Here is a 25,511-nt window from a genome sequence, read left to right as displayed (position 1 = left end):
ATAACTCTTTTCCTTATGAGAGAACCAATTGATGTAGTGATTTAGATATCAGATCTAAACAAGGAAATCATGAATTGTAGCTTGCTTTGGTCACAAAGCCAGCTAGGTGATCTTGGGCCAATCACTCATTCCCAACCTTAGGAAACAGGCAATGGCAAGCCACTTCTCAAAAACATTGCCAAGAAAATTTCAGGAACTTGTCAAGACAGTTGCTGTCAATGCTGACTCAAAGGCACTGATAAATAAATGAATACTTACTGGTTTGATGATACTGTACTGTTAAAATCCTGCCAAGTTATCCTCTTTCTAGATTCACCTCTTTCTGGCTGTCAGAGTCCTTTAAAAATATACTACAAAATATAGTTTGTAATAAGGCAAGAAATGAGGACTCAAGGCAGCATTTATAAAAGCAAAATTAATGAACAAAAATTATATAATATATACAATATAATAATAATATATTTTATTAAAAGTTTTTTTTTAAATATAATACAAGACAAGACAAAAACACAAAACAAAAATAGAGGTTCTTTACCACTCCTCTCTTGTCAGAAATTGCATTCCGGAGTTAAACGTGTTTACAAATATTTGAATTTTTACAAACTTTCAAAAACATTTATAATATTCCTTGTACACGTTTATATTATTACTTATCAGTTACACTATATTATTGAATTTTATTAAATATTCATTTTTTCTAACTATGCATAAACTTTATCCCATACTTTATAATACTCTGATTCTTCCTGTCCCTTTATATAATATAATAATTAAATAAAAATTATATAATTATGTAATTTTTTGGTTTTCACCTTTGCCTCCAGAAGGTGATTTGTAATTTGTACAAATTTATTAATTTGTAGAGAGAAGAGGAATAGTTTCCAATTTTCACATTATTAGTTTAGTGCAGTTTGTTGCCTTTGAATGAAATGATGTTTCCTCACTCTTTCCGGGACTGTTAGCAGCTGCAGATGTCTTCCAAAACTGCAATAAGCTTTTCGTAAGCATGAAGGACATTATATTTCTTTGTTTCTTCTGTTTCAACATTTCTCTTCATTTTCACTCAAGTGTCTCTTCAGTTCTTGATCCAGGGATGTGTAATTGGTCCTTGTTCAGTGTTTACATGAGACAGATGGAGCACATTGTACTAGGAATACGAGGAATTGCAGATGCGCCATTAAACCTTTTTTAAAACATAGAAGTGGGGAAGAGGAATGGCTTCTTAATAAGTATTATTAATAAACTAAATTCATTCGGTGCATTCTCAATTTAATGTGACAAAAGGACTTGCTGTGCTTTGCTGGGATTCTGCCATCACGTGGTACCACAGAATGGATGGTGGCGTGACCTCACTTCATCTTTACACATTATAATGTTAACATCATCAGAGTCCGCAATCACACTGCTGCTCCCTGTCCAATATGCATTCATTATGTACAAATAAATATTTGAAAAATGATTCTAAAAAAAAATGGGGTATAATGTCTGATCTACAAGCAGCTGCACATATGAAGCATCCAGTCTTGCCTGTTTATTATGCATTATAGTTATGATTATTTATATCAGCCTCATCATCCACGTTTTTAGAAAAAAGGATTCCCAGAGCCAAACATGTATAATCAATAATTTTAAAAAATATCCTTATTTGCAGACTTCGTCAGATCCCAAGAATGAAGAATGGCATGTGGGGTAGTGTCTGAGTAGTTTCCTTTAGTGTTCTTCACCTATTGTTCTGACCTGAGCCATACAGGCAGGACCAGGTGCTAATACAACATGTTTACCGCACAGCTATACATAAATTAAAGTTTTCCAAAGCAGTGTGACAGCCCCCAAACTGTTCCACAGTTATAGTAGTAAAGCTCAGCCCCAATTTCCCTGAGGACAGCTACCCACAATCAGTGAAAGCACAGTTCCAAGGACAAAGTTGATATCTTCAAAGTAAAAGCGAAGTCCAAAGTTCACAGAGCAGGGTCCAAAATCCACAAGGCAAGAGCAAGTTCCGAAATCTACAAGGCAGGATCTTGAATGTCACCCTTGCAAGGTAGTCCAGACAGAAGCATGCCCAAATGAACTAAATATACTTTATTGTAAGGATACATTTACAGAATCTTGTAAGTCTGAAAGTACATTTTTCTCCCCACCTACTTTACTGCACAAGAAACTTGGGAGGGTCCCTCCTGAGACATTTGTCACACTCAAATTCCTGTTCTGGGCTAAGCTGCCTTTTATCGGACTGTTTCCCTGGCTGTGGCTCTTCTGACTGTCTCCTAAAATCATTTCCACATGCCATCCATTCCACATACATACCACATACATTAAGTTGCGCTTTTTTTTTGACAAGGACTGTATTGAGCACATTCAGTCTCTGTGACCCCTTCAGTATGAGTTCCAATTTGTGATTGTGATCTACAATTTCTAACATCTGAGTCCTTGACTTAAGACCACAATTGAGCCCAAAAATCATGTTGCTAAGTGAGCTTTGCCCCATTTTACGACTTTTCTTGCCACATTTGTTAGATGAATCATGCCATTGTTAAATTATTAACCTGGTTGTTAAGTGGATCTGGTTTTCCCCATTGATTCTCCTTGTCAGAAGGTTGCAAATTTTTCCCAGGAGCAAGGACAGAAGGTTAAGTGGAACCCAGCGTTGCACCAGAGCTTCTTGAATAAGATAAGATAGATTGTCCCTATGCTCCTGGGAGAGATACACTCTGTACTTCAGAGAATCAACAACGGCCCCCAAATGGGTGAGCTGGGTGGTGGGCGACAAATAGATCTTCTCTAGGCTTACTGAAAACCCGTGGTGCCTAAGGATGTTAAGGGTTACCTGGACATCCTGTTCCATTTGGATTGGAGATGAGGATGTTGTTAAGGTAACACTGGACATGCACGGGAATCAATCTTACATGGGCAGCTAAGGCTGCAAGAATCTTGGTAAAGACACTTGGGGCCAAAGATAGGCCAAATGGTAGAGCCTGATATTCATAATGTCTATCAGCTTATCAGAAACATAAGTATTTTTGGAAAAAGGGCTGAATCGGTATATGGAGGTAAGCCTCCATAAAGTCTATGGATGTTAGTAGATACCCCTGATGGATATGTGACAAAAAAGACTGCAAGGTACGCATTTTGAATTTTTTTATATACAATATATTTGTTGAGACACTTCATATCAAGGATGGCTCTCCACCCACCCGAGGACTTTGGTACTATGAACAAAATGGAATAGAATCTCTGTTGCTGCCGGTCCTCAGGCACCTGCTGAATGGTTCGAATTTCCAACAGGTGCTGGATGGCTGCATTCATGAGGACACCCTTTTTGGCATTAGTGGGCATAGGGCAGTGTAGAAAAAATCCTGGGGGTGATAGTGGAGAGGAAATCCAGGAAGAGACCAGATGACAGGGTCTCTCTAACCCAAGTGTCAGTGGTAATGTCCCTCCAACACCTGGCAAAGAGATCGAGGCAGCCTCCAATGGGAGGACTGGGCCCAGAATTACTTGGAACTGTGGAAGGAATGACTACCTGCCCCTCAACAGGCCTGCCTGATTGCCCCTGGCCCTGTCCTGGCTGTGGCTCTGCCTAGCCACATAGTTGGATCTTCCATAGATCAGGTCTGAGGCTCTAAAAGACCTCTGTGGGTAAAAGGAAGACTGGAAGGACCCTTTACAGGTATAGTTAGGTAATACCTTCCTCTTGTCTCTAGACTCTATCAGGATGGTATCTAGAGGTTCCCTGAATAGAGACTGACCCGTAATGAGTGCAGAGGCTAGACCCATTTGTGGCGGGTGTCCACTGGCCAGCTGCACAGCCAGTGCATCCTTCGAGCCACTACGGAGGAATCCATGGTTCTGGCTGCAAAATGGGCAGACTGGAGGGTTGTATCTGAGGGTTGTAAACTGAGCCAGGCCAAACATTTGTTTAAGTCCTTCTGTGCTCTTATGACTGATGCTGGCAAGTGTCCTTGCAGCATGCATAGCCATCACAGGGAGATACGGCAGAAAAATGAGGCTGTTGTAGATGCCTTCAGGGGCCAAGCAGCAGCCTGGTGAGGTCATTGGAGTGCCTGTTCAGTGTGCCAGTCTTCCAGACGAAGAAGCTCCTATGAATCGCCTGGCACATGAATGGTGGAATACAGGGCCTAAATTGGAGGGTCCACCAGGGGCACTGGAAGATGTTGGGATAGCCCTTGTGCCACATTGAAATATTTCTTGTCGAGGGAATTGGGTAAAGTCCCAGAGTCCAGAGACTGCCATTGCTTCAAAGCTGCCTCTACAAAAAGGTTTGGGGCCAGGATAACCTCCATCTCTGATGTAGCTTCATCAAAGAGAAGGTCTACAGAGGATCCCTCTTTCTGTTCAATGGTAGTTGAGAGGTTAGCTGCATTCTTTGCTTTGTGTTGCAGTGATTTATAAAGACCTGAATGGAAGAAGTCAGAAGAAACTGGGATTTCTGGGGCAAGGTCCTCATCCTCAGACAAGTCCAGGTCTGGATAATATTCCTCTAATTCAGACTGTGATCCCAAGGATCTCTCAGAGGATTAGTCCTCTTCCTCATAGGCCTGATAGAGGCCAATATCAGGAGCATAATGATGGGAGGCCTGATAGTAGCTGAGATGGATGGAATTGGCCTTGATGCCTGTCTCAATGACCTTTTAAATGGCATCCTTAATCATGGCCTGAACCTCAGGACTGTGAAACTGCACTGAGGCCGCGCTACTGGGTGTGGTTTGTGCTTTCAATATCCCCACTGTCCTTAGTGCCTCCCATATATCTGCTTCTTCAAGGCATAAGTAGGGATTATCGAAGGACATGGGCCCCAAGGAATGTCTTGACCTGTATCTATGGCTGCTTGAGGAATTCAGTGCCTGCTGAGCTGCTGCAGATAGGAAAGACACTGTCTGGGTAGACTTGGCACAAATATTTTCTAGTGCTCTATCCTAGCACATCGTCATTCTGTGAGACCTTAGATTGCTGGGCCTGTCTAATAAGGGAGTGATCCCTCTGGTCAGATTTCATGGTGTGAGCCTTGCCCTCTCTGGGTTTGGGGCCCCCTGATTATTTTTTGACTTGCTCTTGCCCTGCTTCAAGTGATTCTCATCCATGATGACAAGGTGAGGCTGAGCAACCTGACAGGGTGTAAACTGCTTTAAAATGGCTGTCGCACGAAAGGAAGGAGAATGTTATGATGGCTTGGGTAGTTCTGGCTAAACAAAATGGCCACCGCTATACATTTGGTGGTTTAAACCTCACAACTCGCACTGCTGTCCTGTACAGTGGCCCCCTTTTTTCCCCTTATGAATTTGCTCTGTGATCACACTGAGACTCAGCAATGATCAGGATCTTCCTCAGCTACTGTCAGGGTGAGTGAGATTAATGCCATTCCGGCTATTGGGGTGAAGAGAAAAAGTACCATCCAGAGGAAGAGGATCACTGGCCACACAAGCACAAGGCTTCTGTGGTGATTAGATTAGATCAGTTCAGTTCACGAGCACTGTCACTCTCCCTGAAGCAGTATGTGGCACTGGCCACTCTGGTGCCAGTCGCTCAAGTGCAAGACTTTTGTGACTTTCCTCATGAAAAATGGAGATTAGCTAGACTGCACATTTATTTATTTATTTATTTATTTATTTATTTATTTATTTATTTATTTATTTATTTATTTATTTATTTATTTATTTATTTATTTATTTATTTATTTATTTATTTATTTATTTATTTATTATTTAGATTTGTATGCCGCCCCTCTCCGCAGACTCGGGGCTGCTCACAACAACATGAAAAAACAATGTACAACAAATCTAAATTATTGTTTAAAAATATTTTAAAAACCCCATTTTCTAAACACACATGCATACAAACATACCATTCATAAATTGTATATGCCCGGGGGAGATGTCTCAGTTCCCCCATGCCTGACGACAGAGGTGGGTCTTAAGGAGCTTACGAAAGGCAAGGAGAGTAGGGGCAGTCCTAATCTCCGGGGGGAGTTGATTCCAGAGGGCCGGGGCCGCCATATAGAAGGCTCTTCCCCTGGGGCCCGCCAACCGACATTGTTTAGTTGACGGGACCCGGAGAGGCCCACTCTGTGGGACCTAATCGGTCACTGGGATTCGTGCGGCAGCAAGCGGTCTCGGAGATATTCTGGTCCAGTGCCATGAAAGGCTTTAAAGGTCATAACCAACACTTTGAATTGTGACCGGAAGTTGATCGGTAACCAATGCAGACTGCGGAGTGTTGGTGAAACATGGGCATACCTAGGTAAGCCCATGACTGCTCTTGCAGCTGCATTCTGCACGATCTGAAGTTTCCGAACACTTTTCAAAGGTAGCCCCATGTACAGAGCATTATAGTAGTTGAACCTCGAGGTGATGAGGGCATGAGTGACTGTGAGTAATGAGTCCCAGTCAAAATAGGGCCGCAACTGGTGCACCTGGGCAAACGCCCCCCTCGCCACAGCTGAAAGATGGTTCTCTAATGTGAGCTGTGGATCGAGGAGGACGCCCAAGTTGCGGACCCTCTCCGAGGGGGTCAATAATTCCCCCCCAGGGTAATGGAAGGACAGATGGAATTGTCCTTGGGAGGCAAAACCCACAGCCACTCCGTCTTATCCAAGTTGAGTTTGAGTCTGTTGACACCCATCCAGGCCCCAACAGCCTCCAGACACCGGCACATCACTTCCACCGCTTCTTTGACTGGACATGGGGTGGAGATGTAAAGCTGGGTATCATCGGTGTACTGATGATACCTCACCCCGTGCCCTTGGATGATCTCACCCAGAGGTTTCCTGTAGATATTAAATAGCAGTGGGGAGAGGACCGGCCCCTGAGGCACCCCACAAGGGAGAGACCTCGGAGTCGACCTCTGGCCCCCCACTAACACTGACTGCGACCGACCGGAGAGGTAGGAGGAGAACCACTGGAGAACAGTGCCTCCCACCCCCAACCCCTCCAGCCGGTGCAGAGGGATACCATGGTCGATGGTATCGAAAGCCTCTGAGAGGTCAAGAAGCACCAGGACAGAGGATAAACCCCTGTCCCAGGCCCGCCAGAGATCATCCATCAATGCGACCAAAGCAGTTTCCGTGCTGTAACCGGGCCTGAAACTGACATTATTTTGCTTGAAAGCCATGAGGCTGTCAGTCCTTATCGACAAACAGCTGAGCCGAAACCCATTGCCACCATCTCCTCAGCAAACCGATGAAAGGTTATCAGCTGGGAGAACACTCATAGTTTGGTCTTTTGAAGAGTTAGAGATGATTTTGAATCTACAGAAGAATTTGAGGAGACAAATTCTTAGAAGAATGGGAGACATGAGTCCAAGGGCTTAGTCAAAACAGGGGAATCCTGACAGGAGGACCAATATATATATATATATATATATATATATATATATATATGTATGTATGTATGTATGTATGTATGTATGTATGTATGTATGTATGTATGTATGTATGACGGTCTTGGTATATTCGGGTTTCTTCCCGTGTAGGATTTGGAAATTTCTGGCGACGTTTCGATGAGGTCCCACTCATCATCTTCAGGCTGGTGTTTCTGTCCTTGTTCTCAGGCGAACACAAGGACAGTGTTCGCCTGAGAACAAGGACAGAAACACCAGCCTGAAGATGATGAGTGGGACCTCATCGAAACGTCGCCAGAAATTTCCAAATCCTACACGGGAAGAAACCCGAATATACCAAGACCGTCATACCTGTACCCGTGAAAATCTACGAAAACATATATATATATATATATATATATATATATATATATATATATATATATATATATATATATATATATGACGGTCTTAGTATATTCGGGGTTTTTCCCATGTAGGATTTAGAAATTTCTGGCGACGTTTCGACGAGGTCCCTCAGGACCTCGTTGAAACGTCACCAGAAATTTCTAAATCCTACACAGGAAGAAACCCGAATATACCAAGACCGTCATACCTGTACCCGTTAAAATCTACATTCCTCAAATCCAGACCTGATTGGCTGAGGGAATGGTGTCTGCCCATTCTTGGAGCTAAACTCCAGCCACTATGGAGAATTTTCCATTTCATCCATACTGCCTGTTCAGAAGTTTTAGCCTTGAACTGGTTTCTTAAAGAATTAAGATCATACTTCTAAAGTCATCTCTCTCCTATAAGATACATTATTTTGTAGCATTGGATCCATAGAAGTAAGAGTCCTTTGGTTCTATTTCTGTGGGACTGATTTACTGTCACTTTAACTGTGCCTGAATATCCTCTCTCTTGATTTTTGTTTCTCTGAAGGTCAGATCACAGCTTTAAGGCAAGTATTTCTCTGCAAGTTTTAAAATCAAGAGCAGAAAAACCTGATCTAAAAGCTTATATAGGAACCAAGGGGGCTATAGACAGCATGGTAGATGGCCACGTATGTTTTCCGGCTTTAAAACATAAGATGTCACTAAACTAACCACTCCAAATGTAATCATATAACCACAATATACCATGCAACAGTTTCACTAGGTAGAAATGGGTATTATCTTGGTCAAACAAAAAGTAGACTTTATTTACAACATATTTTTTAAAAATTTGCAGCAGAAGTGTTATCTGGAAGGGACACATGTGCTATTTTACTGCTCATCGGTGAGGAATTTTACAGAGTTTAACTGTCATAATCTAGTTCTCTTGATTTAGGTCAAGAGAATATAAACTTTAAGTTTTTCATATGAATTGACACCTCAAAAGTCAGCATTTTTTGATAACTATTATGTTATACAGTGAAACAACTGCCTTCCTACAACTAGTCAGTAGTATTTACTAGAAAGCTTGTCAATAATTCCAAGAACTTTTCTTCACTGCTGAATTATAAAAAGTAGGTGTGGTTATTTCCCAAAATGTAAGAGATGAGAAAGAGACACCAGAGGTCAGAGATCAACCTCTAGGTTTCTCCCTTGTGGAGTTCCCCAGGGGTCGGTCCTCTCCCCCCTGCTATTTAATATCTACATGTAACCATTGGGGGAGATTATCCAAGGACATGTGGTGAGGTGTCATCAGTATGCTGATGACACCCTGTTGTATATCTCCACCCCGTATTCACTCAGTGAAGCAGTGGAAGTGATGTGCCGTGCCTGGTGGCTGTTACGGTCTGCATGGGTGCCAACAGGCTCAAACTCAGCCCTGACAAGACAGAGTGGCTGTGGGTTTTGCCTCCCAAGGACAATTCCATCTGTCTATCCATTACCCTGGGGGAAAATCATTGACCCGCTCAAAGAGGGTCCGCAACTTGGGCATCCTCCTCGATCCACAGCTGACTTTAGAACATCACCTTTTGACTGTGGTGAGGGGGGCATTTACCTAGGTTGCACCAGTTGTGGCCCTATTTGGACAGGGAGTCCCTGCTCATAGTCACTCATGCCCTTACCACCTCAAGGTTCGACTGCTGCAACACTCTTTACATGAGGCTACTTCTGAAGAGTGTTCGGAAACTTCAAATGCAGAATGCGGATGCGCGAGCAGTCGTGGGTCATCCCAGATATACCCATATTTTGTCAATACTCCGCGGCCTGCATTGGTTGCCAATTGGTATCCAGACACAATTCAAAGTGTTGGTAATGACCTATAAAGCCCTACATGGCATCGGACCAGTTTACTTATGGGACCGCCTTCTGCTGCATACATCCCAGCAGCCAATCAGGTCCCACAGAGTTGGACTTCTCCAGGTCCCATCGACTAGACAATGTTGTCTGGCGGGGCCTAGGGGAAGAGCCTTCTCTGTGGCAGCCCCGTCCCCTCTGGAATCAGCTCCCTCCTGGAGGGAGGGTGAAGGAGGGTAGAGGCAGATTCGAACTGCTCCCACCCTCCTCACCTTTCGCAAGATCCTTAAGACCCATCTATGTCGCCAGGCATGGGGCACCTAGTACATGCCTCCCCCTTCTGACCATTAAATGTTATGTATGGATATGATTGTGGAATATTGATTGTGTTTTAAGATAATGGGATTTTAGTCATAGTTTTAATTATTATATTTGTACATATATTGTTTTGTATTGTATGTTGTGAGCTGCCCTGGGTCTCCGGAGAGGGGCGGCATACAAGTCTAATAAATAATAAATAATTATTATTTACTCAAAAGCACTTATTCATTTATTCTGGCATTTCGTCACTTGTTGCCTGACATATATGTTGAATATTACAGGTGGGGCTCCATTTAAACAAAGCACAATGGTTTCTGGTCACAGTCAATTTAGTGACATAATACAATAAGTCTCCTAAAAGTTTCAGTTAATTTATTTGATTCAATTTACAAAGTTTATAATGACTGCTAAATATAAACCAGATCACAATTTATAATAGGTACAGATTTAGCACAATTTTTAAACCCCAGAAACAAATTCTTGTTGTGATGTCACATGAATTCAAAAACAGACTTAAAAGAACTTGCAGAATGCTTCCATTCTAGTATCTTTATACCCTGTTACCAGGATAAGGCGTCATCTCTCAAGCAGATACCTGGGCAACTCCCTCAGATTCTGTATCTCAAGACATACAGCAAGTGATCCTCTAAGTGATATCTAAAGGGTATAAGTACAGATTACTCTAAGATAGTAGTGGTGAACTGATGGCACATGTACCACAAGTGGACTGGAAGTCCAGTTTTTTTGCTCTTCCCAGGCTTCAGAGCATTTCTAGGAGTCTGGGGAGGGCAAAAATGGCCTTTCCTTCCGACCCCAGATATGGCCAGTTTCAAGCTGGGAAATGTACCATTTCCAGCCACCGGAGGACCTCCGAGGGGGGATTTTTTTTTTCCTTCAGGCAACTAGAAAAAGTGTGGACCCAGAAGGCCTGAAATTCAGCTGGCAGGCACAGGTATGCCTTCAGATGGGGAAAGCCATTTTCACCCTCCTCAGGCTCCTAGAAAGACTCTGGAGCTTAGGGGGAATGAAAAAGGGCCGTGCCATCGCATGCCAGGAGCAGGGGGAGAGGTCACATGTGTCGTGTTCCCCTTTTGGCATACGTACCTAAAAAGGTTCACCATTACTGCTCTAAGAGATTTCTAAAAGGCATAAGTACAGATTTCTAGAATATAAAAGCAGCAAATATGCAAAAGGAACAAACTGAATATGAACTGTTTTAGGCACTAAATACACTGGCAATACAGTAGAACAATGGAAATTAACTAAAGCTTTCAACCCAAACTTTATTGAATCCCTGTTTTCAATTCTAAAGCAGAAGAACATTGAACACTGCTTCAATGTTTTTGTGATCTTCTATCACCCATTGTTTTTATTTTATTTTTCTGAAGCTACCAAACTATTATCAGGATCATTATCTTACCTCTGGTTCCACCATCTGACAACTGCAAATATTAAAGCAGCGACAATAAAAGTGCAAAAATAATTCCAAAAACAATTCCAACAATTTTGCCAGATCCAGAAATTTGGGTTGGGTACAATGGAATTGGTGTAGTTGGTTTGGTAGTTGTTACAGTTTTGTCACAATGTGGAAGTGAAGGTTTCCATGTATTATCAGCATCACATCTAACCCAAGAGGTCGCTACCAAAGTAAAGCCAGGATTGCATTCAATTGTTACTCTATCACCATATGTATAGCTAGGTTTAGATAGAGTTGCCAATTTCCCATTTGGGATGCTCGGTTTTGCACAACTGACTTTTTTACATTCAGGTGATGGGGAATTCCACTGTCCATTCTTACCATCAGCTGTAACTATACAAGTAATTGTTGAATTTCCAATAAGGGAGTAATCAGCATCACACCTGTATATAACGGATGAGCCCACAACATATGTATCTGCAGAATCAGCATCATACCTTCCATTGGAAATTATAGCAGGGCGAGCACAAGGAATCGGTTCACAAAATGGAATATCTCTGTGCCAATTAACTGCACTTCCTGTTAGAACACATTGAAGGGTACCTTCACCTATCAGTCTAAATCCATAATAGCACTCCAATGTTACTGTTTCATTAAACCGGAGATCATCTGACAATGCTATTCTTCCGTTTTCTAAACGGGGAACTGGACATCTCTTTCCTTGACATAATTCAGTAAGCTTTGACCACGTTGAATCGTTATTGCATGTCAGAGAAGGACGCGCTCCTGGTACAAATTCATAACCTGAGAAGCAAGTTAATTGCAAAGACGTTGTTACAACATAGCTGTCATTTAGGTCTCCTCCACTTCTGAGTTGAGAGTGGGGGGGTAAGGTTGGTTTTAGGCAATCAGACAAAACAGTGGAAGACAGGAACAGCGGGACCAAGACAACTGTCAGGACCACATTGGAACAAGAAGAAAGACCCATCGGAATACCTGGAGACACATCCGCTGATTCTATAAACAAGAATAGTTAAGGTTTATGTTAGAATTGAAGCAGTTTGAATATTAATAAATGATAGATAGATAGATAGATAGATAGATAGATAGATAGATAGATAGATGAGAGAGAGAGAGAGAGAGAGAGATTGTGTGTGTGTGTGTGTATACACACACAGACACACAGACAGAGTATTCTAGGCAGGGTTCGATGCTCGCTTCTTCTTCCTAACATGCACTAGCGTGTTTCAAATTGCCATAGGCAGAGCCCAGAGTTGCCGAGCTAATCCCCACGGGGCCTTATTATGGGGACATGTCTTATTTTCGGGAAAATATGCTATATTGTAAATGCTTCCTTTATTCACAATATGGGAAGTGAGGTCACTTTGTATATTTGTGTTCAGCCTGAACTTTACAATCCCCCCCTCCCCAGGAAGACTGTTCTTTAGGATTCTTAAAGAAGCTGACGATTCACAGAGCTTCTTGTCTAACACCTTCAGTATTAGAAGTGTTAGCAACAGTAAATTCTATTTCCTGTTTCTATTGCTTTTGGGGGTGGTGGGGTGGAAATCTCCATAGTGAATAACTGGTTAAATGCACATGGGCCATCCATAAAAAGGAAATGAGGTAATTGTATGGAAAAAACGTTCAGAGTGATGATAACTCCTATGTTTAGTTGACTGGTATAAACCTGCGTCACCTAATATTGCAAGAAGCTGGCAAGAAGCCCGACTCATACTGTAGTTGAAAAACCAGCCATGAGTCACTTCACTTTATACAGTACATCAGTCTTCACTTAGAACCACCATTTTGAAGATCTGTCTTAGCCCCGAAATTCTGGAATGTGACAAATATATATTACCAAAGATATATAGATGGAGGTAATATGTCTTTAAGAAATGTGTTAAAAGTCAGATGGATTCATAGTTCACGATGATGCTGGAGCATACTGATAAGGCAATATATTTGAAAGTTGTTGTAGGAAACTTCCTAAATCTCCCAGATAGGCCTAAGTCTGACATAAATGGTGCAGAGTCAAATACCGTAGTGTATTGCGAAAAAGAACAGATCGTAAATCAGATGGAACAGTATTATAATTACTTATTTCACTGATGAAATCTCCCATAAAGTGAGATGTACAGTATAGCAAAGGTCATTAAGTCTTAACCAGAATATAACTCAGTACTGTCAAAACGCCTGACTGATTCTCCAGGGTCACTTGATTTTCCTTTTCCAATTAGTGAGGCTGGAAATAGAAAAAAGAGAAATACTTCATTTTGAGGTAGGTTAATTTAGGACACCTATCTGATTCTTGATTAATCCAAGAGCTGAAAAATAACATGGATTTCTTTCTCAGCAGGGTGAACAACAAGGAATTTCCCATTTTTAAAATGTGATTATAGTAGTGGCCGCAATGCCTGGAATGAAATACCAACAAATTGTCAATTGTACTCTACTTTTTATGTCTGCATTTAGTATACTGTCGTGTTCTGTTTATATATTTCTGTGGGGATTCATATCTTGCACATGTGAGTAATATTTTTGTAAATGAACACAAATCCAGGATTAGTACAAGGGATTTGACCAATACAGGCCTTTGTGGGAAGACTGCAGTAAGTCCAGGATGTGCGCTATCCCTCTATGTGTATGACGAGATCAGACTCTCAAGTACAGAACATAGTAATTACTTCATTAATTAGTTAGCCACATTGCACCAGTTCATCTAGTTTGCATACATCTTATTCATGTGTCCACTCCCTGCATAATTAGTCAGGTATGAAAGAAAAGGAATCATATAATGCATGGGTTGGAGTTACTTTAGAGCATACTTCAGCATCCTGACAGGTGATCATGTAGTCTTTTCAGTAAAGGAAAGGCCATCACCTTTTCAAGTAGTTTGTTCCACTTGTTGAGTGGCATTTCACTTTAGGAAGTATCATTTTTCTTTATCCTGACCTCACATGCACATTTTACCTCTGAACTAAGGCTGAGAGAGAGAGAAGCTGTCCAAAATCACCCAGATGTCTTTCATGCCCAAGCAGAACTAGAATGCTCACTCTCCCGGTTACTATGCTGTAAGAAGGTTGTTAAATTATGCAAAGAGCTTTTAAAACTTAAGGTAGAAAAATATCCCCCACTTTTTCTGCCTAAAATATTCCCCAATGGAATAGCAGTCCACTGGTTAGCCAGATAAATGTACTAGATGGTGTCAGGGAAATCACTATTAACACAGCACCATATAGCAATGTGGAAGTCATGTACAGAACTGGAGTAAAGACTACATTGATAATATCCATGGAAGTTAAGAATCATATTAATGTTATTTAAGTTATTTCTACTTATTTCTAGTTAATGTTATTCAGCAGTAGGCTATGAGCCGGAATGTTAAATTGTGCTCGCCCCAACGCAGTGGTGGGCTCCTATGGGTACGTTCAGGTACCGGTAGCAAAATTTTGATTTCCCCCCCCTATTTTTCCCTTCTGGGCTCTGGATATGTTATTCCTATCATAGTAAATGAGGTTGAATGTGTATAATTTTAGATGAGCTGTGTGTGCGTGTGTGTACATACACTTTATATAGTAGATGATCAGGCTACTGCCCGGATGGGGGGGAAAATAGTGGGGTAGCGAAAATGGAGCTCCATCCCAGAACACCCAATTTGCACTGAAAGATGTGGAAACAAAATGCATAAGCCACGGCCACAATGTGGTAGTAAAAATTTTGGTAGCCCATCACTGCCGCCGCGGCTCACAAGTGCTTGCGGGGAAAGCGCGATTTTGCTTCTGCACCTGTGGAGGTAGCAAAATCGCGCACGGAGCCACAGGTGCACCCATGTTTTGGGGAGGGGTTTTTTTGCTTCTGCGCATGCCGAAACACGGGCGCAATTTTGCTATCTCCACAGGTGCAGAAGCAAAATCACGTTGGCCCCACAAGCACTTATGAGCTGCGGCGGCAGTGATGGGCTACCAAAAGTTTTACTACCACATTGTGGCCATGGCTTATGCATTTTGTTTCCACATCTTTCAGTGCGAATTGGGTGTTCTGGGGTGGAGCTCCATTTTCTCTACCCCACTATTTTTCCCCCCATCCAGGCAGTAGCCTGATCAATTTAGCGTTCTAGCTCGTAACCCACCGCTGATGTTATTTAAGATCTTTCTAGTTATACAGTACTTAAGGAGATAGTGTAGTATATTTCAAAAAGCTAGAGATGCTTGACATTCCAAAATGAAGTTCTCCAAAGTTTCCAACTTTGTGGATCAGTGGGGAGGAGAGGAGATAGTTTGTGCAAGCTGTTGACAAGGGCATGCACACACACCTCTATTTGCACAAGCGACATGCATGTGTGCCTCCCACTCTTCACGCAAGTGAGGATGGAGATGTACACATGCCCACTCACTTACTGTTTCCACAACCCAGTTTCAAAACCCGCAGGTTGGGGACACTTCTTCTAAAAGACATGCAAACCATTTTAAAATATCTATTTTTTAAATCAGGGATGATTATAGGCATAAGGTCTGTGCCTCCTTCAAAAATAATTCAGAAGAAATGCTTTAAGCTTTGCATCAGCGTAGCACATCTCTGCTATTCATTAAACCAGGCCAATTCTTTTTTCTAAATTTTTAAAGTATGCTGCTACTTTGAAGAGTTTAATTCCTCAAAGTTAATGTGACTCTCAAAAATCCCCCTTTTCCAGCTTTGAAAAAAAAATCAGGATGCTTTAACAAATTTTCAAAGTATGCACAGCTATAATAGGTACAGAGCAAAATTATCTCGGTTTATGCAAATGAGCAAGCTTTCTTTCCCAGCAACTAGAGAATTTGCTAGAAAATCAACTATTGAAAAAGCCCTCCTTGCTAAATGTCTTTGGGGTGGAGAGAAATTCTTCCAACAAGTTTTCTGGGCTGTGATCCCTATTAGCTGTGAAACCTTTCCTTCCTTGCTTTACTTGCTGTCTGGCAAGTGGCCACAGAAGCATTTGTGTTCACAGAATAGCATTTTATAGTGATTACAATGACCAATCTATTTAATCCCAGGGCACTGTGTAGTATGTGCTTGTATGTTTTTATAGGTGAGTGGGTGGCATGAAAAGCCATTGTCAAAAATAAAATAAATAAAATAATGTACAAAGCAGATTCCACTAACAGAATGATTAAACAATTAATTTGAAATCTTTGGCCCTGGACATAAATTATGTAGATTGTCCCAAAACTAGAATCTGTCTTTTATTGTAGAGCAGAGGGGTCTAACTCAGTGTTTTTCAACCATTGTGCCGTGGCACACTAGTGTGCCGCGAGACATGGTCAGGTGTGCTGCGAAGAAGGAAGCTCAGGTTCCGATCTTGCAACTTTTTGCTGAGAGAGAGAGAGAGTGAGAGAGATGGAGAAAGAGAGAGAAAGAAAGCAAGAGAGAAAAAGAGAGAGAAAGAAAGAGAAAGAAAAGAAAGAGAAAGCAAGAGTGAGAGAGAAAGCAAGCAAGAGAGAGAGCGAAAGAGAGAGAAAAGAAAGCAAGAGAGAAAGAAAGCAAGAGACAGAGAGAAAAGGAGAGGAAGGGAGAGAGAGAAATGAGAGAAAAAGGGGGAGGAAAAAAGAGAAATGAGAAAATAATTGAGACAGAGAATGAGAGGAAAGAGAGAGAAACAAAAGAAAGAGAGAAGTGACTCTTGATTTAAAGCATATGATAAAAAGCACCCAAAGAATAAGAGAGAGAAAACCCCCAGCCCTCACCTGTTTTTGGAAATAGTTCAAGAGTGTGTGTGTATACACACACACACACACACACACACATGGGGGGCAGGAGACAGGGATGGAAAAAGAGAGAAGAGTGTCTTAGGGTGTCGTTTTGTGTCATTTTGGTTGGTGGTGTGCACCAGGATTATGTAAATGTAAAAAAATGTGCCGCGGCTCAAAAAAGGTTGAAAATCACTGCTCTAACTCACGGTCCACAGGCCGAATACGTCATGCTCCCACCCCCGTTTTAGCAAAGGGGGGGGAAGTCATGTGATGAGAACATGACGATGCAAGTTTGACACCCCTGTTGTAGAAGAATTGGTTACATTCAAAGGAGCAGATGGATTCTGTTACCTGACACTTCCACAAACAAAACATTTGTGAAGAGAGCAGTCCTAGGAAGTCCTAGGGAGGAGGAAATGGCAAGCCACCTCTGAAAGACCTTGCCAAAAAACCTGCAGGGACTTGTCCAGGTGGTTTCTGAGAATCAGACATGACTGCATGGAAGAAAATATATATAGAGATGTCTGCCTGTCAGTGTAAAATTAGATGTCTTTATGTTTACTGGAATTATTGAGTTTGTACACACCTTTCTCACATCCAACAAGGTACAATTATGTAGTTAAACTTGGCTGACCGCAGAAAGGTAAGTGGGTTGAGACCTGGTGAGAATTTGCTGGGAAATCCCTAAAAACTCTGGGGTGTAGTGTGGACTAGGAAATAGACAACCATAACTACAAGAGGTGGAGGAGGAAATGGGAAAAAGTTTCCTTATGGTTGCTGAGAACACTATATAGATTGACCACAAAGTCACCAAGAGTGGAGTCTGTCTTTTCTCCCTGTAGTTAGCCACATAGCCAAAGTGAAGACGATGTAAACACAGCTTGGAAGCTTCATCTTCCAAAGCCTCTTTTTAGCTGAGTCTTTACAGTGCTGTCTTTACAGTGTTGAACAGCTGACAAAAAATAATCAGAGTTAGAATAGAGCTTGAAGTGATTGTGGAGGTCTTCTAATGCAGTCCCCTGCTCAAGCACCAGATCCTATACCAGTGATGTTGAACCTTTTTTTCCTTGGGTGCCGAAAGCACACTCATGCCAGCTATGGCACGTACATTTATTTATTTGTTTGTTTGTTTGTTTGTTTGTTTGTTTGTTTGTTTGTTTGTTCGTTCGTTCATTCATTCATTCATTGGATTTGTATGCCGCCCCTCTCCGGAGACTCGGGGCGGCTAACAGCAATAATAGGACAGTGTACAGTAATAATCCAATACTAAAAATGATTAAAAACCCATTAATATAAAAAACCAAACATACATACAGACATACCATGCATAAAATTGTAAAGGCCTAGGGGGAAAGAGTATCTCAATTCCCCCATGCCTGGCGGCAGAGGTGGGTTTAAGAAGCTTACGAAAGGCAAGGAGGGTGGGGGCAATTCTAATCTCTGGGGGGAGTTGGTTCCAGAGGGCCAGGGCCACCACAGAGAAGGCTCTTCCCCTGGGTCCTGCCAAGCGGCATTGTTTAGTTGACGGGACCCGGAGAAGACCCACTCTGTGGGACCTCACTGGTCGCTGGGATTCGTGCAGCAGAAGGCGGTACATGTATGCCCAAACCCATAATTCAATGCCCCATGCACCCCAGACACATGCACATGTGAGCACGACCCCCACACTGTTCCACCCCTGCTCATGCATGCATTAACCCCCTGCTCCCCTATTTCCCGACTTCCGGTAGGCCCGTTTTTCACCCTCCCCAGACTCCAAAAATTTCCCTGGATCCTGGGCAAACAGGACAAAAATGCTATCCTCCCCCCCCCACCCCATAGAGGCCCCACAGAGGCTGAAAACACCCTCTCAAAGCCTCTGCCTGAAGTAAAAAATCAGCTGGCTGGCACATACATGTGCACTGGAGTTGAACTAGGGCAACAGCTTGTGTGCCAGCAGACATGGCTCTGCGTACCACCATGTGCCATAGGTTCATCATCATGGTCCTATACCAGTGATGGCAAAACTTTTTTTCCTCCATTACCCAAAGAGCATGGGCAAGTCCTATCATGCATGCTTGAGTGCCCACACCCATAATTCAATGCCTGGGGAGGGCAAAAACAGCTCCCCCCGGATGCCCTGTGGACGCCAGAAACGGCCTGGTTCCTAACTTCTGGTGGGCCCAGTAGGCTTGTGTTTTGACCTTCCCAGGCCCCAAAGGCTTCCCTAGAGCTGGGGCAGGGTAAAACACCCTCCCCCATCCCCCAGAGACTCTCTGGAAGCTAAAATGGTGCTCCAGCTCCAGCGGTCCTTGGAAGAAGCCGATTATCTAGGCCCTCAGCAGTCAGGATTCAGGACCGGCTACAGCATGGAAACTGATTTGGTCGCGCTGATGGATGATCTCTGGCAGGCCCGGGACAGGGGTTTATCCTCTATCCTGGTGCTTCTTGACCTCTCAGCGGCTTTCGATACCATTGACCATGGTATCCTTCTGCACCGGCTGGAGGGGTTGGGAGTGGGAGGCACTGTTCTCCAGTGGTTCTCCTCCTACCTCTCCGGTCAGTCACAGTCGGTGTTAGTCGGGGGTCAGAAGTTCACCTCTAGGTTACTCCCTTGTGGGGTGCCTCAGGGGTCGGTCCTCTCCCCCTTGCTATTTAATATCTACATGAAACCACGGGGTGAGATCATCCAAGGGCATGGGGTGAGGTATCATCAGTACACTGATGATACCCAGCTTTACATCTCCACCTTGTCCAGTCAGCGAAGCAGTGGAAGTGATGTGCCAGTGCCTGGAGGCTGTTGGAGTCTGGATGAGTGTCAACAGACTCAAACTCAACTCTGATAAGATGGAGTGGCTGTGGGTTTTGCCTCCCAAGGACAATCCCATCTGTCTGTCCATTACCCTGGGGGGGGGAATCACTAACCCCCTCAGAGAGGGTCTGCAACTTGGGCGTCCTCCTCGATCCACAGCTCACATTAGAGAAGCATCTTTCAGCTGTGGTGAGGGGGGCGTTTGCCCAGGTTCGCCTGGTGCACCAGTTGCGGCCCTATTTGGACTGGGAGTCACTGCTCACATTCACTCATGCCCTCATCACCTCGAGGCTCGACTACTGTAATGCTCTCTACATGGGGCTACCTTTGAAAAGTGTTCGGAAACTTCAGATCGTGCAGAATGCAGCTGCAAGAGCTATTATGGGCTTCCCTAAATACGCCCATATCACACCAACACTCCTCAGTCTGCATTGGTTGCCGATCAGTTTCCGGTCACATTTCAAAGTGTTGGTTATTACCTATAAAGCCCTTCATGGCACCGGACCAGAATATCTCTGGGACCACCTTCTGCCGCACGAATCCCAGCAACCAGTTAGGTCCCACAGAGTTGGCCTTCTCCGGGTCCCGTCAACTAAACAATGTCGTTTGGCAGGACCCAGGGGAAGAGCCTTCTCTGTGGTGGCCCTGACTCTTTGGAACCAACTCCCCCCAGATATCAGAGTTGCCCCCACCCTCCTTGCCTTTCGTAAGCTCCTTAAAACCCACCTCTGTCATCAGGTATGGGGGAATTGAGACTCTTCCTCCCCCTAGGCTTATAAAATTTATGCATGGTATGATAGTATGTATGATTGGTTTTTAAATTGGGGTTTTAAATTAACTTAAATATTAGATTTGTTTACATTGTATTATTATTGCTGTTAGCCGCCCCGAGTCTGCGGAGAGGGGCGGCATACAAATCTGATAAATAAATAAATAAATAAATGAAAGAATGAATGAATGAATGAATGAATGAATAAATAAATAAATAAATAAATAAATAAATAAATAAATAAATAAATAAATAAAATCACCCTTTCAGAGCCTCTGGGCGAGCCAAAATTCAGCTGGCCGGCAAACACATGCACATTGGAGCTGAGCTAGGGCAACAGCTCGCGTGCCAGCAGATATGGCTCCATGTGCCACCTGTGGCACCCGTGCCATAAGTTCGGCATCACTGTCCTATACCATCTCAAACAAATGACTATATACAGTGGTCCCTCGATTATCGCGAGGGTTCCGTTCCAGAACCCCTCGCGATAATCGATTTTTCGCGAAGTAGCGGCGCGGAAGTAAAAACATCATCTGCGCATGCGCGCCATTTTTTTTCATGCAGATGGTGGGGTTTGCGTGTGGGAGGTGGGGAAGACCCTGGGAAGGTTCCTTCGGCCGCCTAGCAGCTGATCTGCTCGGTAGCGCAGCAGCAGCGAGGAGCCGAAGATTGGAGTTTCCCAGCCGCCCACGCAAAGGGGAAACCCCATCTTCGGCTCCTTGCGCTACCGAGCAGATCAGCTGCTAGGCGGCCGAAGGAACCTTCCCTGGGTCTTCCCCGCGGCCTCGGATCCTCGCTGATGCCCGCCCGCCGTTTGCCGCTCGCCTCGTTCGCTCGCCTCGTTCGCCGCTCGCCTCGTTCCCCCGCCTTGTTCACCCCCCCCGCTCCGTTCGCCCGCCTCGTTCACCCCCCGCTCGCCTCGTTCGCCCGCCTCGTTCGCCGCTCGCCTCGTTCACCCCCCCGCTTGCCTCGTTCGCCCGCCTCGTTCGCCGCTCGCCTCGTTCACCCCCCCGCTTGCCTCGTTCGCTCGCCTCGTTCGCCGCTCGCCTCGTTCACCCCCCCGCTCACCTCGTTCGCCCGCCTCGTTCGCCGCTCGCCTCGTTCACCCCCCCCGCTTGCCTCGTTCGCCCGCCTCGTTCGCCGCTCGCCTCGTTCACCCCCCCGCTCGCCTCGTTCGCCCGCCTCGTTCGCCGCTCGCCTCGTTCACCCCCCGCTCGCCTCGTTCGCCCGCCTCGTTCGCCGCTCGCCTCGTTCACCCCCCCCGCTTGCCTCGTTCGCCCGCCTCGTTCGCCGCTCGCCTCGTTCACCCCCCGCTCGCCTCGTTCGCCCGCCTCGTTCGCCGCTCGCCTCGTTCACCCCCCCGCTTGCCTCGTTCGCCCGCCTCGTTCGCCCGCCTCGTTCACCCCCCGCTCGCCTCGTTCGCTCGCCCGCCTCGTTCGCCCCGTTCACCTGCCGCTGTCGGGACACCCCCCACCCCAGTACTTTGAATCCCGCCGCTTCTGCTGGATACGGGCGATGGGGGGGGGCGAGCTGCCACAGCCCTGGCTTCCGCGCCGCTGGTCCCACCCACCGCCCGTATCCAGCAGAAGCGGCGGGATTCAAAGTGCTGCGGTGGGGGGGGGCTGTTGGGACAAGGAGCGAGGGGGCTGCGAAGCGGCGCACGCGGCAGAGCTCCGGCGGAGGAGAGGTGGCGGGGAGAAGCTCTCTCTCCCTCCCCCCCCCCGGAAAAAAGAAAGCAGCCCCAGCCAAAGACGCCCAGCGAGAAAGAGGCCTCCGAGCCGGACTTGTTGCTTCTGCCTGCCAAGAGAGCCGGGCGTGGACAGCAGCCGAGAAAAGTCGGCGTGGAGGTCTCTTTCTCGCTGGGCGTCTTTGGCTGGGGCTGCTTTCTTTTTTCCGGGGGGGGGGAGGGAGAGAGAGCTTCTCCCCGCCACCTCTCCTCCGCCGGAGCTCTGCCGCGTGCGCCCCTTCGCAGCCCCCGTCTTCAATTCGCCGTCTCTCCCGGGCTCCCGATCCTGCTGGGCGGCGAGGAGACTCGGCGGGGAGCGCCCACGTCAGGGACCCAGAGCGCCCTTGTGGCCGCGCTCGCCATGCCGGTTTCCCCTCAGGAGACGCGCCTGAGTGGCGAATTGAAGACGGGCAGCTCGGCGGACTCCCTCATGGAGAGGAACCCTGGCGGGGCGGAGCCTCCCACGCGCTCCCGAGGCCGGCGTGCTTTTTAAATGTTACGCTTTCCTTTCCTGCATCAGCCAGCAAAGCCGGGCAGTCGGCTTTGCTGGCTGGAGAAGCGAGCGATCTGGGGCTGCGTAGTTTTGCGCAGGGGGGACAGGGGGACAGGGCAGTCCCCGCCGCCTGTGTCAGCGGCGAGGTGTGCTCGCCTTGTGCCGTGGGGGGGAGGTGATGGAGGTCAGGGGTTTTCAAGCAGCCGCCTCCCCCCCCCCACAGAGATACCAGAAGCTGGGGACGGCCGGCAGGGGCATGAAGGATCTCACCGCCGGCCTCGGGAGCGCGTGGGAGGCTCCGCCCCGCCAGGGTTCCTCTCCATGAGGGAGTCCGCCGAGCTGCCCGTCTTCAATTCGCCACTCAGGCGCGTCTCCTGAGGGGAAACCGGCATGGCGAGCGCGGCCACAAGGGCGCTCTGGGTCCCTGACGTGCGCGCTCCCCGCCGAGTCTCCTCGCCGCCCAGCAGCATCGGGAGCCCGGGTGAGACGGCGAATTGAAGACGGGCAGCTTGGCGGACTCCCTCATGGAGAGGAACCCTGGCGGGGCGGAGCCTCCCACGCACTCCCGAGGCCGGCGGGGAGATCCTTCATGCCCCTGCCGGCCGTCCCCGGCTTCTGGTAGAAGCCTTCTCTCTTTTTTTTCGTGCGCTTGGCGAGGAAAGGCAGGCGGGGAGGAGGCGACGGGGCCAAAGGGGGCCGAGGGAAGCTCGGCTGCGGTCGAGAGAGGAACGGCTTGGGCTCGCCGCAAGAAAAAAAAGAGACAGGCTTTTAGTTTTGGCTGCGGGGGGAGGGAGTTAGGAAAGTCCTACTTCTCCCCCCGCAGCCAAAAACTCAAAGCCTGTCTCCTGCCGCCCGGTTTAGCCAGGACACGAGCGGCGAAGTGACACCCCCCCCACCCCAGCACTTTGAATCCCGCCGCAAGGTAAGCTTCGGGGCGGGGCGGGCGGGGCCCTTTTGTGCCAGTCGGGGAGGCGGTGGCGGCTGCAGCAGAGGCGGGCGGGGGAGGCCGGCCCGCCGGAGGGGCGATGCGGGCGGCGGAGACAGGCGAGGTCCCGGCCGTCCCCCGCCCACTTGGCCCCAGACCGGTGCAGCAGGAAAGGGACGGAGAAGGCTCACTGGCAGCCCTTGCCCATCGCCGCGCCTTCGCTTCCCCCCCCTCCCCCGCTGGATCCGGCAGCGTGCTGAGGGGAATTGCCGCGGACTGGAAAAACCGCCACCCTTCGCCGGGAGTGCCGTTCGTGGCTCTCTCGGGCAAGGACTGAAGGGAGGGTCCGTGCGCGGCCGGCTAGGTGGCGATGCCAAGGCGGCCCGGGGTTTTGGGGGGCTGTTTTTTTCCCCTTTCGGCGGCTTTGGGAAGAACCTTGCCGGGTGATGCGGCGCTGAAGGCAACGCCGCTCTGAGGAAACGGGGCTCTCTCCCGTGGCTCTCCGGTGTGTGTGCGCGCGTGCGGTTCTCCCGCTTCTGTGTGTCACCGGCTCTGCGCGCTTTCAGCGGGGGCTGCCCTGCGCTTCTTTTTGCTGCCCGAACGTCAGGAGTTCCCTCCGGCTCAGCGGGGGGTTTTTTTGTTTTGAAGGGGGGGGGAGAGGCCGTGGGGCAGATGGGCAGTCAAAAGGGGCGGGGGAAGGAGGGTGCAGCGGTGAGGCGAAGGCAAGGGGCGCACGGCCGACCGGCTCCAAGGCGAGCGGCCGGAGCTGCGCCCTCCGTCGCCCGCCTCCTTTCAGGCAGCTCCCCGCACGCCCCTCGCCTTCTGCCGAGGCTCAGCTGCAAGCGGCCAGTGAGGCAGACCGGCTCCAAGGCGAGCGGCCGGAGCTGCGCCCTCCTTCGCCCGCCAGGTGAGGCGAAGGCGAGGGGGGCGCGGCTGCAGCGAGGAGCCGAAGATCCGGGTGGCGAAGACCCAGGGAAGGTTCCTTCGTCCGCCTAGCAGCTGATCTGCTCGGCAGCGCAGCACCAGCGAGGAGCCGAAGATCTTCGGCTCCTCGCTGCTGCTGCGCTGCCGAGCAGATCAGCTGCTAGGCGGCCGCTCGAGAGCAAGAGGGGGAGAGATAGAGAAAGAGAGAGAAGGAAAGAAAGAGATGAGAGAGGGAGGAAGAGAGTGTGAGAGAGGAAGAAGCAACATAGAGAAAGAGGGGGAAGACCCAGGGAAGCCTCTGCCCGGCGGGGAAACTCCACCATCTACGCATGTGTGGAAGGGCACGCATGCGCAGATGGTGGAGTTTACTTCCGGGTTGAAAACTCGCGAAATAGCCCTTTCGCGATACTTGAAGACGCGAAACTCGAGGGATCACTGTAGTCACTCCAGTGATGAAGCACCCACAATAATGGAGAGTGCAGAAATCAGTATCCAGTGCCTCATCATAACCGCTATTTCCTCCCCTTTGCCCAGTCTAAGAAATATTTAATAATCATATTATTACATATGAGGGTTATATTATTACATACCTTTCTCCGAAAGAAGGAAGTTGCTATCATCTTCCCTATAATTACCTCGTTTACATTTCATACAATCTGCTTGCTTTCAAAATCTTTACAGGTAGTCCTCATATAGTGAGGTTGAACCTACCTTTCAAAGTTATGACAGTGATGAAGAAGTAACTTTGAGACCAATCCTTGCATTCACAACCTTTGCAGGTCTGGGAAGCAGAAGAAAACTGAAGTAAGATCATAAGCAGAGTTGTGGTTTCTGTTTGGTTACTGTTTTCCAT

At 46.8% G+C, this 25,511-nt stretch overlaps 2 protein-coding genes across 2 annotated transcripts in view; both read right to left on the bottom strand.

Moving 5' to 3' along the window:
• Positions 1–25,511, bottom strand: part of LOC139168640 (complement receptor type 1-like) — a 140,220-nt gene that overhangs the window by 37,072 nt on the left and 77,637 nt on the right. The gene's annotated exons all lie outside the window — the stretch shown is intronic.
• LOC139157212 (complement component receptor 1-like protein) lies at positions 484–25,511 on the bottom strand. Its single transcript, XM_070733738.1, has 3 exons — positions 25,370–25,511; positions 11,799–12,318; positions 484–1,183 (listed from the first exon to the last, which is right to left on the bottom strand). Exons 1-3 carry the CDS (start codon positions 25,509–25,511, stop codon positions 1,120–1,122), a joined length of 726 nt encoding a protein of 241 aa, XP_070589839.1. The 3' UTR covers positions 484–1,119.

Source organism: Erythrolamprus reginae, chromosome 1 (genome assembly GCF_031021105.1).
Source record: "Erythrolamprus reginae isolate rEryReg1 chromosome 1, rEryReg1.hap1, whole genome shotgun sequence".
NCBI classification, from domain to species: Eukaryota; Metazoa; Chordata; class Lepidosauria; order Squamata; family Dipsadidae; genus Erythrolamprus; species Erythrolamprus reginae.
This window is presented reverse-complemented; position numbering and strand designations above follow the sequence as displayed.

Bases quoted from the DNA above. Each gene is read 5' to 3' on its own strand.
- LOC139157212 (XM_070733738.1), bottom strand. From the start codon at position 25,511: ATGGAAAACAGTAACCAAACAGAAACCACAACTCTGCTTATGATCTTA. The intron at 12,319-25,369 runs GTAGGTTCAACC...TCTTGTTTATAG, and splicing joins CACTGTCATAACTTTGAAAG to AATCAGCGGATGTGTCTCCA. The intron at 1,184-11,798 runs GTATGATGCTGA...GTTTTAAAAAAG, and splicing joins GCTATAATTTCCAATGGAAG to GTTTAATGGCGCATCTGCAA.